Source organism: Narcine bancroftii, chromosome 7, assembly GCF_036971445.1.
Source record: "Narcine bancroftii isolate sNarBan1 chromosome 7, sNarBan1.hap1, whole genome shotgun sequence".
NCBI classification, from domain to species: Eukaryota; Metazoa; Chordata; class Chondrichthyes; order Torpediniformes; family Narcinidae; genus Narcine; species Narcine bancroftii.
In genome coordinates, this window is record NC_091475.1 from 186,706,995 (window position 1) to 186,726,963 (window position 19,969).

Genomic DNA, 19,969 nt, shown 5'->3' on the forward strand with positions numbered 1-19,969 from the left:
TGATATCCTGCTTCAACACAATTAACAAACTTTAGAGAAGAACAGGGGTGCAGTATTAAGTTTTTTAGGTGCTAGAGTTCACCAAAAACGGCAACAAGGTGGTGTTGAAGCCACCCCGTGAGGCGGTGCTCCAGTGAGCTCCAGCAGCACTGCATCCCTGGAGAGGAATCAATTTAATAGATCAAAGACTGGCTTTAGAGTTAAGCAGGATTTTAATTCCAATGTTGTCTCAAATCAGAGGCAGTTGATATGTTAATTTCCTCCCTCAGGGATGGGTCTGGGTAATTAACATTAATAAGGTGCAATGCCCTAGCCAGAATGTCCTGTTCATAGGAATACTATGGCATTCAGTACAAAGAGATATTCCCAGGATCAAAATTTCCCACACCCAGTATAAATTGTGCACATTCTTTCATTGCTGCTATTACATTTTCATGCTGTCTATAACATTGCCACACTCGCTATAAATTGGGTCTTTCCCACGGCTGCTATAAATACTGCGGATTCTTTCATTACACTATTACGTTGTCATGCTCACTGTAACGTTCCCATGCTCACTATAAATTGCCAACTCATCTTTTCCACAGCCACTATAAATTGTGCACATTCTTTCATTGCCGCTATTACATTCCTGAGCTCGCTATAACTTCTCACGCTCTCTATAAATTGCCGGAATGTCTTTCCCACAGCCGCTTTAAATTGTGTGCCTTCTTTCATTGCCACTATTGTATTCCCACACTCACTATAAAATGCTGGTTCAACTTTACCACCACCCCTATAAATTATGCACATTCTTTCAACATGTAACAGTATTCTCGTATAGCTTGCATGCACATAATGCACGGAAGGGTGTCTGCTTTGTAAAATACGGTATTTCCTCTGGGTGCTCCGGTTTCCTCCCATCCCTCAAAAACATATGGGTTGTTAGATTAATTGATGACACTGGTGCATTTGGGTGATGTGTGGGTCGGAAGACCTGTTACTACTGTATCTCTAAATGTAGAAAAAAATATAAATATCGGTTAGAATATTTTGCTTTAGAGCTAACATAATGGATGAAGTTGATATTTAGAAGGCCTTCGATAAAGTGCCAGGCGAGACATTTATTAAACAAAAGTAGATCAGCAGCATTGGGAGTAATGTTCCTACGTGCACGGGAGATGGTTAACAGGCAGAAAACAAAGAGCAGAATGAAATGGGTCATTTTTCAGATTGGAAGGCTGTGACTAGTGGAGTGCAATGGAGATTTGTACTGCTGCTGCATTCTTTACAGTTGATATCGGTAATTGAGATGAGGGGATCAAATGTGATCTATGAAGGTCTTCTGATGATGCACACCTGCCTGTGTGCGAAAAGAGAGTGCAGTGTGGAGAAGATTAAGAGGAATATATATCAGCTATGAAGTATTGAACTGCACGTTTCACAAACATTTCTACGACTGATTCCACCTGCATTGAATTCGCCCATCGTTATTGAATGAAGATCTACCGGGACCAATGCCTGAAGAGGGCGCACAAATTCAGTGAACCGGCGCGGACTCGAAAGGCCAACATGGCCTGTTTCCGCTCCGTAATTGGTTATATGCAGTTCAAGTGAATGGGGAAAAGACATGCCAGATGGAATGTAAGGTTAAGAAATGTGAGGTGATCTGCTTTAGTAGAAGAAATAGAAAACTGGAATGTTCTTATAAATGGTGAGAGATTGAAAGGTGTTCACCATGATCTCAGGGTCTTTAAACCAATTACTGAAAGTTGCCCATGTCTGCACATTAAACAATGTGGAAGGCAAATGGTATGTGGCCTGTGGTTACAAGAGTGTAAGAGTAGAGACATCTTATTCCAATTATATAGGGCCCGGGTGAGATGGCATCCAGAATTTGGTCTCTCCATAAAAAGATATATATGTAATAGAGAGAGTGCAATGAAGGTTCATCAGATTGAATCCTGAATGGTTGTTTTGTTAATGAGACTTAATGTCTCATTAAGTTGACTAGCCCTAAACATTCTTGAGTTTAGAAGAGAAGTGATCTCATTGAAATTGTTACATCACAGACCAGCAGCAATAGAAATTCACCAAGGCAGTGTTATTTTTAAAATAATATTTATATTCTTAATCACTAATAATATAACATCGTATCTAACTTATCTAAACTTGACCCCCAACTATGCACAAATATACTTAATTGTGTGTGCGTGATACCCAAAACCATTACAGCTTAGGCAAAATCTGGAAAATTATTACAAAGTCAGTCTTAGAAATCCAGTGCTGACACGAAGACTCTTAAACTGAGGCAAAGAAGTGATTACGAATGAGGTGGGAGAGACTGAATGAAAGAATGCTGAAAACTCAAAACCTTGTTGAGTTACTTCCAGAGCTAATGTCCTTTCACATGGACGGTTGTCGCAAATCACTTTTTCCTGGCATAGGGGAAACAAAAAGAGTAACTTTCATAATGCTTCCAGAACCCCGACACGGGTCAGTCTAAAATGACCATCACAATGGTCACGATCCAAATGCAGTCATTCTTCTGCTTCCAATGTCCAAATATGGGTCAGTCTAATTACCCTTCAAAATGACTGTCTTTTGGTCATGGTGTGATACACTAAATCCCCTTCAAAACGACCCTTCCTTTGGTCACAGTGGGGATCAAAACTTCTCCTGACGAAGAGAAATAAACAAATTGATCAATATCACCCAGAGTCACTCCAGCAGTTTTCCTTCAGAGGGCTGCTGTACCAAGTGCTGTTCCTTTAAAATGGCCCTTGATCACCACCAAGAGTCTTGTTCCTTGTCATCCAGAAAACCCAAAGGGGTACAGTAGCTGATGTTATTCAAGATAGATTGATAGATTTTAGGAATTAGAGAATCAGGGGGTGTAGGCTTTGAGCAGGAAAGTGATATTAGATTTAAAATCAACTGTGATCTTACTGAAAGGTAGAAATAGCAGGAGGAGTCAAATGATCTTGCTAAATTTTCTTAATCTCCTCATTAACCATATTAAATAATTTCATTTTAAACATTATTACATACAATAATGAAATTAAGATGCTAATTTACAACAAAATAGTTGAATTGCTGTCATTCTCATTTTGAAGTGACAGGAAGCGGTTCTGTCTTCAGTTAGCAATTAAGTAGTGGAATTCAACCAATATTAGATACTCGCGTCACTTCTGTACCATAAGACCATAAGAGAAAGGAGCTTGCAGGTCAGGTCATGGATGGGGCAGGGAGCGCCTGATAGGATTGGATGGTGGGAAGGTTGTGAGGTACTCAGTTCATTCTGCCTTTCACACTGGAAGGGGGCACAAGTAGAGAGGATGGTTTCGTGAAAGAAAACTATTGCATGACAAACCTGTTAGAATTCTTTGAAGTGACAAGCAGGCTGGAGAAGAGGGATGCAGTGGGTGTCATTAATTTGGATTTTCAGAAGGCCTTTGACAAGGTTCCAAAACAAGTTAAGAGCCCAGAGTAAAACAGGAAACATACTAGTGTGGTTAGAGCATTGGCTGGATGGCAGGAAGCAGTGTCAGAATACAGGAATCATATTCTGTTGGATGCCAGTTGTTGGTGGCGTTCCACAAGGTTCGATGTTGGGGCCACTTCTTTTCATGTATATATCAATGATTTTGATTATGTAATTAATGGAATTATGGCCAAGATTGCAGATGATACAAAGGTAGGTGGAGGAGCAGGTAGTGTTGAGGAAACAGAAAGGTTGCAGAAGGAGTTAGATGAGGAAAATGGTCAGAGAAGTGGCAAATGAAATACAATGTTGATAAGTGTATGGTCATGTACTTTGGTAGAAGAAATAAATGGGCAGACTTTTTTTTAAATGGGGTGAAAATTGAAAATACCCAGTTCCAAAAGGACATGGGAGTCCTCATGCAGGATAGTCTGAAGATAAACTTGCAGGTTGAGTCAGTGGCGAAGAAGCAAATGCAATGCTGGGATTCATTTCAAGAGGAATAGAACATAAGAGCAGGGATGTGATGTTGAGGCTTTATAAAGCACTGGTGAGACCACACTTTTAAGCAAAATTTAGCTCTTTATTTAAGAAAGGATGTGCTGATTTTGGAGAGGGTTCAGAGGAGGCTCACAAGAATGTTTCTGGGAATGAAATGGTTATCATGAGGAGCATTTGACTGCTCTTGACCTGTACTCGTTGGAATTTAAGAAAATGAGGGATGATCTCATTGAAACATTTTGAATATTGAAAGGCATGGCCAATGTAGATGTAAAAAGTTGTTTCCCATGCTAGAAAACTCTAGGACAAGAGGGCACAAATTCAAGATTGAAGGGCATCCACTTGGACCAGAGATGCAGATAAATTTCTTTAACCAGTGGATGGTGAATCTGTGAATTTGTTGCCATAGGCGATTGTGGAGGTCAAGTCATCGGGTGTATTTAAGGAAGAGATTGATAGGTTCTTGATTAGCCAAAGCATCAAAGGTTATCGGGAAAAGGCCAGTGGGAAAATGAATCAGCTTGTGATTGAATGGTGAGGCAGACTTAATTCTGCTCCTGTGTCTTATTGTCTTAAAAGCTCCCTCACATGGACTCAACTTTCTCAGCAGCTTTCAAAATATTTGAGCTGTCGTGGACCAACAATTCCCATGAATTGGGGATTTTCAGTTTTCATTGAGTTTTTGAGAATATCTTTGAACCATTTTACTCGGGTCTTTTTTTCCCAAAAATAAACTTTATTCACAATAAAACTCAATATAAAGGAAAGAATGAAGTCTTTTCAAATCCTTAGTGTCATATTCATATATACATCCCATTACTGTACACGGTTATGCTAATCCTCTAACTTGCTATGTGGCACCATTGCCATCTCTGCCCCTGATAGTTTCTCCCTCCTCCTTTGTTTGAAGGGTTTACCTCCGGTCTTCATTATCAACTGGAAGTATTGAAAAAGTGAGACAAAAACGTTACCAACTCATGGCAGAAATTTCTATCTTAATGGTTTCAGGATCTGAATAATTCATGTGCAAAAAATATATCTTGAAATGATCAACTTGTGTTTCCTTGCTCACCACGAACATAGCAGGTCTTTATTTTCCTATTTTTAAGATGAGCACATTCCTGGAACAATGGTAGCCACAGCACAGCCTCACTTTTATCACCAGCAAACATCAAAGGGCCTGAGGAGGGAAGCTCCTGTTAAAGACTGGTTCTTATAGTATATTGAAGTGCATTTTCCCCATTCTTCTGTTGTAGTTGGGTGAAGTGGCATTTCTACACAAGAAACTTCAGAATTATTCAAAGAAAAATTACCTCAGGTGTATCCCGATGTGGTCATTTCCACAGGGGCACTTTTGCACAGCCTTTGTATGTGCTCTGCCCTTCAGTAAATTGTTGGACAAACCATGTTCTGCAAAAACCTCATCTTGAATTTACCTAGCAACTGATCCTCCATAGCCATCTTGGTTTGAGAATTTCAAAAATTTATCAAGCTCTGCTCTATATTTACTCAAGACCTGTTGTTCAGCATTGTTTCTTGGAAATGTTCTGTAGTGTAACAGACACAATTGTTCTATCCTCTGCCTTTTCCACAATATAATTTCTCCAGATTGAAAAGAAAATTTGGTGGTATTCACAAAAATTTTAATTCCTCTATCTACCCAGCTGATTATTTCTGATACACTTAAACCAGAAAGCATTTTGGAATAATGTACTACACCTCTCCATCTTGCTTTACCTTCTTTCATTCCCTCTTCTACATAAACAAAAGCAAAACCGAGTGGAAATGGAAGTGTCAGAGCTGATTGAGTTCAAACAGCCAGTAGCTATTAATAAGAAAAAACTTTGTCTTTTTGCTTGTTTCTGGATTTTGTGCTTCTCAAATTTGAACCTAGTTTTAGTAAGTTGTGCATAATAATTACAGTAACTACTGTAAATGCTTGCTAACATCACTGCTGCTACCCACCTTGAATTTCATTATGATAACCAAGATTTCTGTGTTTCAGAGTTTGTTGTCAAATTTCAGGTTTATTTACCCCCCCCCCCCCCCCCATAAATGGATTGTCGGGGTCCCTCGTTGCAGTATAGGGGCTTGCTGTGTGCAAAATCGTTGGTGTATTCCCATTAATTCAGAAATTACTTAATTAATTATAGAGCACTGTGACATGGAGAGATTTGGAAAGGAACTAAATCAATGCAAATTTGTCTTTCTTAACAATTTTATAAAATCGTGCCTTCATATATAAAATCTAAAAACGAGCAATTTTGTACAGTCATCAAAAAAGTTAGAACTAACTGGTAGACTGTTTAATCCAGCACTGGAGGCTTGAATTTTAAGATGGCATTTAAATCATTGATAGTAAAAGCTGTAGGTTAGACTGAGTCATTGTCCAATTTAGGTAATTTGGATTTCTGTCTTTAATAGTAACAATTAATGCTTGTTTTCAAGGGCTTGAAACCATAGAGGTTGTCATTTCTAGTCACTTTTCTTGTCAGATGCTTGTTCCCTCAAAGATTTTCAGAATCTGGGGCTGTGAACTCAAAACGAATCACTAAATCTGTTTGTGAAACACATTATATGGTCCAAATTTGTGTCTGCAGATCTTTAAGTCTACCATCACTTATTACTCAAGATTTTACCTCAGTAATAAAAGTGTTCTGTTTTACTTAGTTACATAATGTTAAATACTATTCAGAAATGTGTGTTTCAAACCTGTAAGTTCATGTGTTCAAAGAATATTAAGAAAATAGTGGTGACCTGGGACATTTTTAGAATGGGGTGCATAATTAATAATAACATTGTAGACACACGTACAAAGTGCTTGTCAGAACTACTATTACTGCCTTCTGTCTTCTTCTTTGGCTTGGCTTCGCGGACGAAGATTTATGGAGGGGGTAAAAGTCCATGTCAGCTGCAGGCTCGTTTGTGGCTGACAAGTCCGATGCGGGACAGGCAGACACGGTTGCAGCGGCTGCAGGGGAAAAATGGTTGGTTGGGGTTGGGTGTTGGGTTTTTCCTCCTTTGCCTTTTGTCAGTGAGGTGGGCTCTGCGGTCTTCTTCAAAGGAGGTTGCTGCCCGCCAAACTGTGAGGCGCCAAGATGCACGGTTTGAGGCGATATCAGCCCACTGGCGGTGGTCAATGTGGCAGGCACCAAGAGATTTCTTTAGGCAGTCCTTGTACCTTTTCTTTGGTGCACCTCTGTCACGGTGGCCAGTGGAGAGCTCGCCATATAACACGATCTTGGTGATGTGAAGAATCACATTCTGTGGTGGTTGAATTTTATTAGGTTAGGGAGCTGATTTGTTTGTTTTTCAGGGCATTGATTTATTCAGACTGGAAAATGAATTGAATACCTGGAATCAATTATAATGCAGCTTAGGTATCAGGGTAGCAGGTGTGCAAGGAGGGCATAGATTTAGTTCTGTATAATGTTTTTTAAGTGAAAACCAAATAAATATGTTAGTTGTGAGCATCTAATTCCTTTGGGGAGATGAACACAGGAAGATGCAGAACTGAATGGCAGTCAAGAAGATTTAAAATAATTCAAAAATTCTCTCACACCTATCGTGTTATTTTCAAATAAAGTATTTAACAATTAATCTCTTTCAATTGCTATTAGAAGTAGCTTACCATTTTGGACTTTCACCATTAAGTGTAAGGTTTAGAGTGTAATTCTAACAGAAATTTTGTAGAAATTACTCTATGTAAATAATTGATTTATTTAGGATTACAATGAAAGATTAAGTATTACCAGTGTGGATGAAACACAGAGTTTTAAAATCAGATATCACCCTGTTAATGTTATAACATTTGAAAGAAAGCACTATTTTTTTAAAGATACAACATGTTTATTTAACAGATAATTGCAAAGCTTTGGCAAAAATCATGGCAAAAGTACATTGTACAATAAAATTATAAATGCTTTAAACTAAGCTAAATTATTAAGATGTAATAATAAAAGCAGAGAAACAGATTTATTTTTTATTTTCATTGTCCATAATTTTACTGTTTTGGTTTCAATAAGGTGTGTTTATCTATTGGTTTGTGGGAAAATAATATAAAATCTTGCAGAATATTTGTAGAACCATAGAACACTACAGCACAGAAGCAGGCCCTTCTAGTCCTTGCTGAACTATTTATTCTGCCTAGTCCCATTGACCTGCACCCAGACTATAGACCTCTAATACCCCTCCTATCCATGTACCTGGCCAAGTTTCTCTTCAATGTCAAATTCGAACTCGCATTCACCACTTTAGCTGGCAGCTCATTCCACACCCTCACAACCCTCTGAATGAAGAACTTCCCCCTCATGCTCCCCTTAAACATTCCACCATTCACCCTTAATTCAGGACCTTTCATTCTTGTCTCACCCAACCTCAGTGGAAAAAACATGCTTGCATTTATCTATATCTATATCCTTCACAATTTTATATACCTGTGTATCAAATCTCTCCTCATTTTCCGACACTTCAGTGAATAAAGTCTTAACCTATTCAACTTTTAGCCATAACTCAGATCCTCAAGTCCCAGCAACATCCTTGTCAATTTTCTGTGGGATCTTTCAATCTTATTGATATCTTTCCAATTGGTAGATAACTAAAACTCCACACCATTCTCCAAATTTGACCTTATCAATGTCTTATACAACTTTACCAATCCCAATTCCTATTCTCAGTACTTTGATTTATGAAGGTAAGTGTATCAAAACCTTTCTTTACAACCCTATCTACCTGCAACACCACGTTGAGGGAATTATTTATCCCTACTCCCATATCTCTCTGTTCTACCGCACTCCGCAGTGCCCTACCATGCAAGTCCTACCCTGGTTAGTCCTCTCAAAGTGCAATACCTCACTCTGCCCACATTAAATTTCATCTGCTATTTTGCAGCCAATTTTTTCAACTGGTCAACATCCCGCTAAGCTTTGAGGCCCTTCACGCTATCCATTATATCCCCAATCTTAGTTATCTGTAAATTTGTTGATCTGAGTTACCACATTGTCATCCAGAGCATTTCCAGGGATAACAAACAACAATGAATTCAGCACTGAGCCCTGAGGCACAGGCCTCCATTTAAAGAAGTAATCATCTACGACTGCTTTCTGGCTTCTCCCACAAAGCCAATGTTGAATCCAATTTACTACCTCATCCTGAATACCAAGTGACTGAATGGCCCTGACCAACCTCCCATGTGGGACCTTGTGAAAGGCCTTACTAAAAGCCAACATGTTTCAGCACCAGACTTCAGCATCTGCAGATTTCTTGTTTACTCTAAAGTTTACGTAAAAATGTTTAGGTTTTGTAAGAATGAACATTTATTTAACAGATTACTGCAAAAAAAATCACATTAATACCAATAATAATGTTTTCAATGACATGCCAAATCTCCTCAGACCTCTTAGAAAGTATTAGTGTTGCCGTGCCCTCTTCTTGGTAATCATGAAATTTTATGCATCATTTGCACATCTGTTTGAATTTTTTTCCATCAGGTTTTGAACCTTGTGCAGTCTTACGTAACTTTGCGAGTCCCTCTATATGTCTCCTATGTCTTCCATTCCCCCGTGGGTGTTGGAGGCTGGCAGCACTTTGACCTGCAGTCTGAGCTTCGCTTGACTTTCGTGTACGACACTGCCATCTTGTGGAAAGATGGAATTGGCAGCCCACCCGAGGCTGAATTACAGGGTGAGTGACTGTCCAAGATTGTTGGAGAATTTTTTATTATCAGTTTGGTCAGATTCAACTCTTTCAGGATATTGATTAATTAATAATTTATTTCCACAAATGTAAGTAAATTTTGAAGGACCTAATTTTATCACTAGGCTTTTGTGTGCATTAAGACGGAATATCTGGCAAGACTTCTATCAGATCATTTACCATTATCTTTAACTATTGCAATAATGGAAAAACAAGAAAATGTATACAGATGGCATCTCAATGCCATCTTAAAGCTTATCGAAGAGGGCAAATTATTTCCTATACAAAAAATCTTGAGACAATATGCTACTAAACTAGATGGTCTAAAGAAAGATGTAATAAAATTGGAAAAAGAATATGAGAGAACAGGGTCACAAGAAAAATATAGATTGTTAGAGAATAAAATTTTGAAATATAACATTATAACAAATTATATTAAAAACTTTAAAAAATTATGAATTAGTGAAATGAGCACATAAAGTTTTATCTTGGCAGTTAAAGACAGAGGATTCATCTAGAATGATAAATGCAATAAAAACAGAGGCCAATATTATAACATATAATCAAAAGTAAATAAATAATACTTTTAGACAGTATTCTACAAAACTAAATCAGAAATATTAGGAGATGAAAATGAGATGAATAGTTGCATACCAATGGAAAAATTACATTCAACTTAAAGAATAAATATAACATGTTTATTAAGATATGGCAGACATATTTGCATCATATTATTATAAATATAATAATAAAATGGATAGTAATAAATGCTGCTAAAGTATAAATGCAAGTGACTTCCCCGTTTAGAATTTTTGATGATCAATGTAAATGTGAGACCTGATAGTGGGTAGATTGTGGGGGGGGGGGGGGGGGGGGGGGCGCGCAAGTTGGGAGGAATCATTCTGTTTGTTTTTTGTAAAGAGAATTTTTTTTTAATTGGAAAGTTTTTCTATGGATGTTTATGGAAAAAAAAATCAAAAATATTTTTTTTTAAAATAGGCTTCTGTCTTACGGAATATTCTGTTTAATTAAAGGCCCTGGTGGTGACTAGAGCAGTGGTTCTAAACCTTTTTCTTTCCTCTCACATACCACTTTAAGTATTCCCTATGCCATAGGTGCTCTGTGATTAGGAAGGGATTGCTTAAGGTGGTATGTGGGTGGAAAGAAGTTTGAAAACCACTGTTTTAATTGTACCTAATTGACTCATTATGTGTACAATTGCATAACTCCGTGAAATGGGCCAATAACAATTTTTCTCAAGCAAAATATTTCAATAACAATTGAGTTGATAACATATAACGTTGATAGTATAATATTTCAGTAACAATTGGGTCTAGAACAGTGATTCTCAACTTTTCCTTCCCACTCACATAACACCTTAAGCAATCCCTTCCTAATCACAAAGCACCAATGGCATAGGGATTACTTAAAGTGGTATGTGAGTGGAAAGAAAAAGGTTGAAAATGACATTCTACATTGCACTATTTTGTCTCACTATGAACTGAAAGTAGTTGAAGCAAGTTTTATTCCAACTAACTGATTAATTTGCAAGCACTGTTAAATCTAATAATTAAAAAAAATTCTTTGGTTTTCTCTTACAATTAATTAGGATGTTTGGAAAGACGAAGAAATGTCTCATTTATATTGACATTGCTTATTTGGCTTATTTTTTAGTAGCCTGAAATAATCATTAGAAATATATTCCAAATCAGAAGTTCACAATGCACATCTCATTCAAATACATGATCTAAGCTAAGACTTAATCACTATTCTGAGGTGTTGTACAATGCTGAAGGATTTGTTCTTTCAGTGAAGTCCTGTTTGGTGATTCTAGTTCACAGGATAAATGTAATGGCTAAATAAGGAGCACAAGATGCCTGTCAGTTTGCCCAGCAACTAATATTATTATTAGCTTGTTAATTACTTAGTCATATGTTGTTTTAGACTTTCCAATAGACAGATACTTATGAAATGATGGTTGCTGGACTTAATGAGTGATTTGTTATTTGAGATTTTTGTATAAAATTTGATGTGCTACATATTTGTAAATATTTTCCGAGTAAATTTTAGTCTTCTGCAATGCTGAGCCTAGCTTTAGTATTTGTTGCAAACACTCATTCATGTGCCAACAGACTAGTTAAAATTGCATTCTTATTTACTGTGTTTGACTTACCATTTTCATAATATTGTAATTCTGATTCAGAGAACGCCAGTTGTATTTTGTTTTTATCTGCACACATTAAAAAGACATAGATTGCAACAGCTTTTTAAAAATACAGCAGCATTAGCGTGGCAACACTCACTGGCTGGTGGACAGTAACCTATGGAGAATTATCAGTGTACTAATTAAACCTTTAAATTAGTTCCCTCTCTACCATCTTCACATCAAGAGAAGTACAGGTTAGGAAATCCTCCCATCTCTTTTTTTCATTTTCTCTCTCTCCCTCACCCCCCCCCTCCCCCCCCCCCCCCCCCCCAGCAATTGATTCTCCAGAATTGCTGATTAGCTACCACCCAGCAACAAAAAAAAATCTAAAGGAGAAACTCGGTAGGTCAAGCATCATATATGGAGGCTAAGGGATGGTTATGACCCTACATACGATAAATGCTCTTAATAACTAAGACCTCTTCCTGCAAGGAAAAGGTTTTACATGCTCAATGACCAGGTGGTTATAAGTCACACAAAGTGATGATAGCTGCCACATTCTAGAGTCAAGATACTGGGATCAAGGTGTAGTGAATGTCTGCCAAGCTGCCTGTCTCCCCTCTGGTGAGACTTGCTGCACTAACATTGGCTGTGGATTATTAAGGACACTCCTCTTGGGTATAACTGTGTGTGCACCTATTGTCTTTCATTATTATACCATGAGTTTCTGCTAATAAAAGCCATGATTATTGTTTGACCACATCGTCTTTGTCTACCTCATCAACTGGCACTTCAAGGGCTATATTCTCACCCTAGTCCTCACACCTAAAGCCAGATTCCAAAAATAAAACTGGCTAAGTAACCCTCAGGACATCAAGAAACAAATAAGTAGGTAGATTTTGGAATAATGCAGAAATTACAGGGTTGTTGTTATGGGAGACTTCAACTTCCCGAATATTAACTGGCACATCCTGACTGCAAGAGGAATAGAGGGAGCAGAATTTGTCAGGTGTGTCCAAGAACAATTCCTATATGGACCAGCCAACAAGAGAACATGCTATACTAGATCTAGTACTGGTCAGGTGGTGGACTTCTTGGTGGGGAGCAATTCAGTGAGTGTGACCACAACTCCCCAAGCTTTAGCATGGACAAGGATAAAAGCAAACAAAATGGGGAAGTGTTTCATTGGGGAATGGCTAATTATGATGGGATGGGGCAGAGAGTAAATTGGAAATAGGTGTTCATGGGAGAAAGCAGAACTAATGTAGAAGAGGTCTCGAGATCACGTGCTGGGTTCAGGATAGGTTTGTCCCACTAGGACAGGATAAAAATGCCAGGGAAAGGGAACCACAGTTGAGAAAATAGGTGAGGTAGCTTGTTAAGAGGAAGAAGGAAGCATACATTACATTTAGGGAGCAGGAAACAGGAAGGACTCATGAGAATTATATGGTAGCCAGGAAAGGATTTAAGAAAGCTCGAAGGGGATATGAGAAGGCCTTAGCAACTAGGATTAAGGAGAACCCCAAGACATTCTATGCATATGTGAAGATCAAAAGGATGACGAAAATGAAGACTTAAGGATAAAGGAGACAACATGTACCTGGAGGTTGGGAAGGTGCTAAGTGAATACTTTGCTTCAGTATTCATAAGAGAAAAGGACCTTAATCAGAGTGTGGTCAAAATCAATAGGACTTGTGAGCTAGGCGATGTTGGGATTAAGGAAGAGGGAGTGTTGAATCTTCTTAAAAACAAAGATTGATAAATCCCCGGGCCTAGACGCAATATACTCCAGGTTGCTATGGGAAGGGAGGGAAGAGATAACTGGGATCTTAACGATGATCATTGAGTTCTCCTTGGCAATAGGTGATGGCAAATGTCATCCCCTTGTTTCAAAAAAAGTAATAGGGAGAATCCTGGGAATTACAGGCTGGTGAGTCTTGCATCACTGTTGGAGGGAATTATTATGGATAGGGCCTATGAGCATTTGGAGAAGTACAGTATACTCAAGGATAATCAACATAGCTTTGTGAAAGGAAGGCTGTGCCTCACACGCCTAATTAGTTTTTTGAGGAGATAACAAAAGAAATTGATGAAGATAGGGTGGTAGATGTGGTTTATATGGATGTTAGTAAGGCATTTGACAAGGTCTCATTCAGAAAGTTTTGAGGCATGGGATCCATGAAACCTTGGCTGTGTGGATTAAAAATTGGCTTTCATGTCCAAATCAGAGAGTAGTAGTGGACTGAAAGTATTCTGCCTGGAGGTCAGTGACCAGCGGAGTTATGAAAAGATCTGTTCTGGAACCCCTGTTCTTTGTGATTTTTATAAATGACCTAGACGAAGAAGCGGAGGGATGGGTTAGTCGGTTTGCAGATGATATGAAGGCTGGAGGAGTTGTGGAGAGTGCTGAAGTTTGTCAGAGGTTACAAAAGGATATATCCAGGATGCAGAGTTTAGCTGAGAAGTGAAAGATGGAGTTCAATCCAGATAAGTGTGAGGTGATGCATTTTGAAGGTCAGACCAGAAGGCTGAGTACAGGGTTAATGGTTGAATACTTGGGGTCAACTTTGAAGTGCTGAAAGGTTGCTACGCAGGTTAATAGGGTAGTTAAGAAGGCCTATGGGATGTTGGGCTTCATTAATAGGAGGATTGAGTTCAAGAGTCGAGGAGTCATGTTGCAAATCTACAAATATCTGCTGAGACCACTTAGAGTATAGTGTTCAGTTCTGGTCACCTCACTATGGGAAGGATGTGGAAGCTATGGAGAGAATGCAGAGGAGATTTACCAAGATGTTGCCTGGATTGTAAAATAAGTCTTTTGAGGCAAGGTTAGCAGAACTGAGACTTTTCTCTTTGAAATAAAAAAGGATGAGAGGAGACTTGAGATGTCTACAAGATTCTGAAAGGCATAGGTAAGATGGACAGCCAGTGCCTTTCTCCCAGGGCAGGAATAGCAAATACCCAGAGGCATCTCTACAAAGTGAAGAAAGGAAAGTTTAGGGGAGAGATCAGGGTAAGTTTTTTTGCACAAAGACTTGTGGTGCCTGGAATGCCTTGCCAGGGATGGTGATGGTGGCTGAAACATTAGGGGCATTTAAAAGACTCTTAGACCAGCTCATGGATGAAATAAAAATAGAGGGTTATGAGGTAGGAAGAATTAGTACTTTTTTGGTAGGAATACAACATCGAGGGCTCTAGGGCCTGTATGTACTGCTGTATTGTTCTATGCAACTCCCATCAATAGAGTTCATGCTAGCTTGCCAAAGGAATTAGACCTCCTTACAAAATAAAATTCTGCACAGCCTTCACTCAGTAATGTACAGATCAGCTTGATATATCTTGTGAGATCATAAAATTTCTCCCAGCACTTATCCATTGCATGGGGGTTTCACTGCTAGGGAAATCTACTTCAGCTACCTCTTCTGTAGACCTGACAGATCTAGGACCTTCCTCCAGGCATTTTCTCAGTGACCATGTACCTTTGATTAATTAGGAGAATTCTCTGCCCCCTCCCTTGCAACTGCTTGGGGTTGGTGCCTCTAATAGCTGACACCCTTTCCTGAACACTGTACAGCATTGGTAGGAGATGCACAAAGTTAGGTAAGGGCCCATCAAGTATTGTATGTCTTATTTTAATGCTTTTTACAGGACATACATCATGAAAACGTATTTGTCTTAACAAATAAGTGACATAAAATTACTGCAGTCTGAGTTGTGAGTACAATTTATTGTTGATTGCTTTTTCAGACTCATTAGCTACATTTATTAATATGCATGTTGTCTGCTGGCAGGTGCCCTTTACCCAACTAGCATGCGGATTAACAATGAAGGTCGTCTGGTTGTGAACTTCCGAACAGAGGCACGATTTCGTGGTCTCTTTGTCATGTTGCATCCAGGTGAGTGAATTTCTTCTCATGCACATTTCACTATTCTTGTGACTCTATCTTGCAGACACCAGGTTCTTCCTTTATGACCATGAGATTAAATCGTATTCTTGATTTAACATTTATAGTGAGTTTTGGAAATTATTGTATATCATGGCCCTCTTGGGCAATGATTCCTGGATTACAATGAGGTGCCAGAATCCTAGTTTATTTTTCCTCCAGGGGATCCACCTGCAAATAGTTCAGCAAATCCAGCACTGGCCAGTGACCAAACCTAGACCTGATCTTGGGTATCATGCAGCCACTGGTTAAATGTGTTGAGGCAATGTGAAATTGGAGTGATTTTTATCTTTTGAACGTAAAACAGAAATCTACGGCAAAGTATTAGCCTTTCGGTGTGGTGTTGAGCATAACCTACTCGAACAAACACTGATTGCATACCCTTCATTTTTGTTAGTTCCATGTACCTATCTAATACCTGATGAGTCACTCAAAAGGTCCTATGGTACCTGCCTCCACCTCTGTTGCTGGTAGAGTGCATTCAATGTGCACCTCACTCTCTGTGTGGAAAACTCATCTCTTGCATCCCCCCTGAACTTTGGCCTTTGGCCATCCACATGATCAGTGCCTCTCATTGTTTTGTACACCCTCACCCTCATCCCCCCATGGAAAAAGAAAATATAAAAAGTTTGCTCATAACTACTTATCATTACTTCTGTTCTTGCAGTCCAGTATGGAGGAAAAGCTAATTTTTTGACCTAAACTATCTCTGCCCTTCCCCAGCATCTCCTCTCAGTTCTATGGTTATGTCTGCTGATCATCCAGGATTAACCTTTACTCTGAATTTAGTGAGAAGTGAACCGACGTATAATCACCCTGAACAACAGTGGAGTTTCACTTCAGATTTTGCTGTAAGCTTTTAAAATTTTATCATTGCAATGCTGAGAGTATTTCATAGTGAAAATGTTTGCCCATATTTTTTCTGTACATTATTAATGTATAGATGAGGATTACGAATTCTGTTTATCTTTGTTCTTAACAATATAAATCTTTCATCCTGATGAATTAATCCAATGTTCTGCTGTTAGTACCTTAACTTGCACTAAACCCTCTGCTCCCATTATTCCTGTGTTTTGTGCTGGCCCAGCAGCATCTCAAAATTAAATTTCTCGTTCTTATTTTCCATCCCTCTGTGAGTTTGTTTTTCTCTTTCTCTATAATCACCTCCATCACAGAAACTTGTGATTTTTCTGCATTCCTCCAATTCTGCCCACTTCAGTAGCCCTATGCTTACAATCTGGAATTCCCACCTGAAATTCTCGTTCACTTAAAGTTACCCAGCTTTAGGGTGCCTTTAAAAACCAGCACGTTTGACAAAGATTTTCCTGAACTATTTATTTGGCTCAGTGTTACATTTTACTTTGTTAAACCATAGACTCATAGAACACTACAGCACAGAAACAGGCCCCTTCAGCCCTTCTATTCTGTGCCAACCCTTTTATTTTTGCCTAGTCCCACTGATTTGCTCCCAGTCCATAGCTCTCCATACCTCTCACATCCATGTACCTGTCCAAATTCTCCTTAAATGTTGAAATTGAGCCCACATTCACCACCTCACAACCACCACTTTCTGTGTGAAGAAGTTACCTCCCAAACCTTTTCCCTTTCACTCTTAAACCATGACCTCTGGTTTGTTTCTCACCTACACTCAGTGGAAAAAGCCTATCTACATTTACTCTGTCTCTCCCCCTCATTATTTTAAATACCTTTATCAAATTTCCCCTCATTCTATTAAGAGTCCCAAGGTGTTTAACCTTTCCCTGTAACTCAGTTCCTGAGGTCTGGGCATCATCCTAGTAAATCTTCTTTGCACTCTTTCTATCTTACTTGATATCTTTCCTTTAGTTAGATGATCAAAACTTCAAACAATACTCCAAATTTGGCCTCACCAATGTCTTATACAACTTTACCATAAACAGCCCAACTCCGACACTCAATACTTTGATTTATGAAGGCCAATACGCCAAAAGCTCTCTTTACCAGCACCACTTGCAGAGAATTATGTATCTCTAAGATCCTTCTGTTCTATCGCAGTTCTCAGTGAACTACCATTCATCATACGTGTCCTTTCTTGGTTTGTCCTTCCAAAATGCAACATCTCACACTTGTCTGCATTAAATTCCATCTGCCCATTTTTCAGCCCATTTTACCACCTGGTCCATATTCCTCTGCAAGTTTTGAAAACCTTCTTCGTTGTCCACAATGTCTCCAATCTTACTGTCATCTGCAAACTTACTGATCCAAAATGCCACATTATCATCCAGATCATTGATATAGATGACAAACAGCAAAGGTCCCAGCAATGATTCCTAAGGCAAACCACAAGTCACAGGCCTCCAGTCTAAGAGGCAATCATCCACCATTACTCTCTGGCTTCTCCCATCGAGCCATTGTCAAATCCAATTCACTGCTTCACCAAGAATACCTAGCATCTGAATCTTCCTGACTATTGTCCCATGTGGGACTTTGTCAAAGGCCTTACTAAAGTCCATGCAGACAACATCCACAGCCTTTCCGTCGTCAACTTTCCTTGTAGCCTTGAAAAACTCTACAAGATTGTTTAAACACGACCTATCTCACAGAAAGCCATGTTGACAATCCCTAATTACTTTCTGACTATCCAAATTATTGTATATTCAATCACTTAGAACACCTTCCAATTACCCACTAGCCAGGATTACTTTTGGAGCAGTTTTTAAACAACGGAACAACGTGAGCTATCCTCCAATCCTCTGGCACCACACCCATGGCCAGAGCCCTTGCAATTTCTACACTAGGCCACCCTCAAGGGCCAAAGGAATATCTTGTCAGGCCCTGGGGATTTTTCCACCCTTTTAATTTTTTTTTAGATATACAGCATGGTGACTGGCCATTTCAACTTCATGATACCCATTTAACCTACTTTGCTGGTACATTTTGAGTGGTGGGAGGAAACCGGATCCTCATGGAAAATCCACGCAGACACTGGGAGAATGTACAAACTCCTTACAGACAGCGCAGGATTTGAACCCCTGTCCAGATTTCTGGCACTGTAAAGGCATCACACTGACCACTACACCAACTCTGCTGCCCTTAAGATGGCTTTAAGACAGCAAGCACTTCCTCCACTGTAATCTGTATAGGTTCCATGACCTCACTGCTTGTTTCCTTACTTCCCACGACTCTGCCTGTTTACTGAATGAAAACTGATGAAAAAAAAATTAAGATCTCCCCCATTTCTTTTGGCTCCATACTGATCTTCAAACAATACTCCAACCACTCTGATCTTCAAGTGGACCAATTTTGTCCCTTACTATTTTTTTGCTCTTAATATACCTGAAGAAACTCTTAGGATTTTCCTTCACATTGTCTGCAAAAACAACATCATGTCTTCTTTAAGCTTTCCTGATTTCTTTCTTGAAATTTTTCTTGCATTTTTTATATGCCTCAAGTACCTCATTTGCTCCATGTTGCCTATACCTGCTATACACTTCTCTTTTTCCGAACCAGATCCCCAATATCTCTCGAAATACCCAAACCAGATCCCCAATATCCCTATGCTTGCAAACCTTGCCTTTAATCCTGACAGGAACATACAAACACTGTACTCTCAAAATTTCACCTTTCTAGGTCCTCTACTTACCTTGCACATCCTTGCCCAGAAACAACTTATCTCAATCCATGCATTCTAGATCCTTTATCATCTCCTCAAATGATCTTTTCTCCAATTTAGAATCTCAACCCAAGGGCCAGACCTATCCTTCTCCATAATTATCTTGAACCTTATGGCATTATGATCACTGGATCCAAAATCTTCCCCTGAACATACTTCTGTTACCTGTCCTGTCTCATTCCCTAAAAGGAGATCCAGTATTGTATTCCCTCTGGTTGATATTTATATATTGATTTAGGAAACTTTCCTGAACACATTTGACAAACTCCAAGCCATCCAGCCCTTTTACAGTATGGAAATCCCAGTCAATATGTGAAAAATTAAAGCCCCTTTACTATCACTATCTCTGCAAATTTTCTCCTCCAATTCTCATTGACTATTAGGCCGTCTATAATATAACCACATGAGTGTGGTCATACCTTTCCCGCTCCTCAGCTCCACCCATATAGCCTCAGTAGACGAGCCCTCTGGTCTTTCCTGCCTGAGCACAGCTGTGATATTTTCCCTGATGAGCAATGCTATTCCACTCCCTTTCAGCTCCCTTTTCACATCTAAAGCAGCAGAAGTCT

At 39.0% G+C, this 19,969-nt stretch overlaps 1 protein-coding gene across 3 annotated transcripts in view; it reads left to right on the forward strand.

Moving 5' to 3' along the window:
• LOC138739501 (FRAS1-related extracellular matrix protein 2-like) overlaps positions 1-19,969 on the forward strand; it is a 255,570-nt gene that overhangs the window by 214,740 nt on the left and 20,861 nt on the right. For all 3 annotated transcript variants that reach the window (XR_011342293.1, XM_069891716.1, XM_069891715.1), the window contains exons 17-19: positions 9,454-9,646; positions 15,596-15,700; positions 16,472-16,599. Coding sequence is in view for 2 of the 3 variants with exons in the window: in XM_069891716.1 (XP_069747817.1) it covers positions 9,454-9,646; positions 15,596-15,700; positions 16,472-16,599 (426 nt within the window). In the remaining variant the exon portion in view is untranslated. The remainder of the gene's footprint in view (positions 1-9,453; positions 9,647-15,595; positions 15,701-16,471; positions 16,600-19,969) is intronic.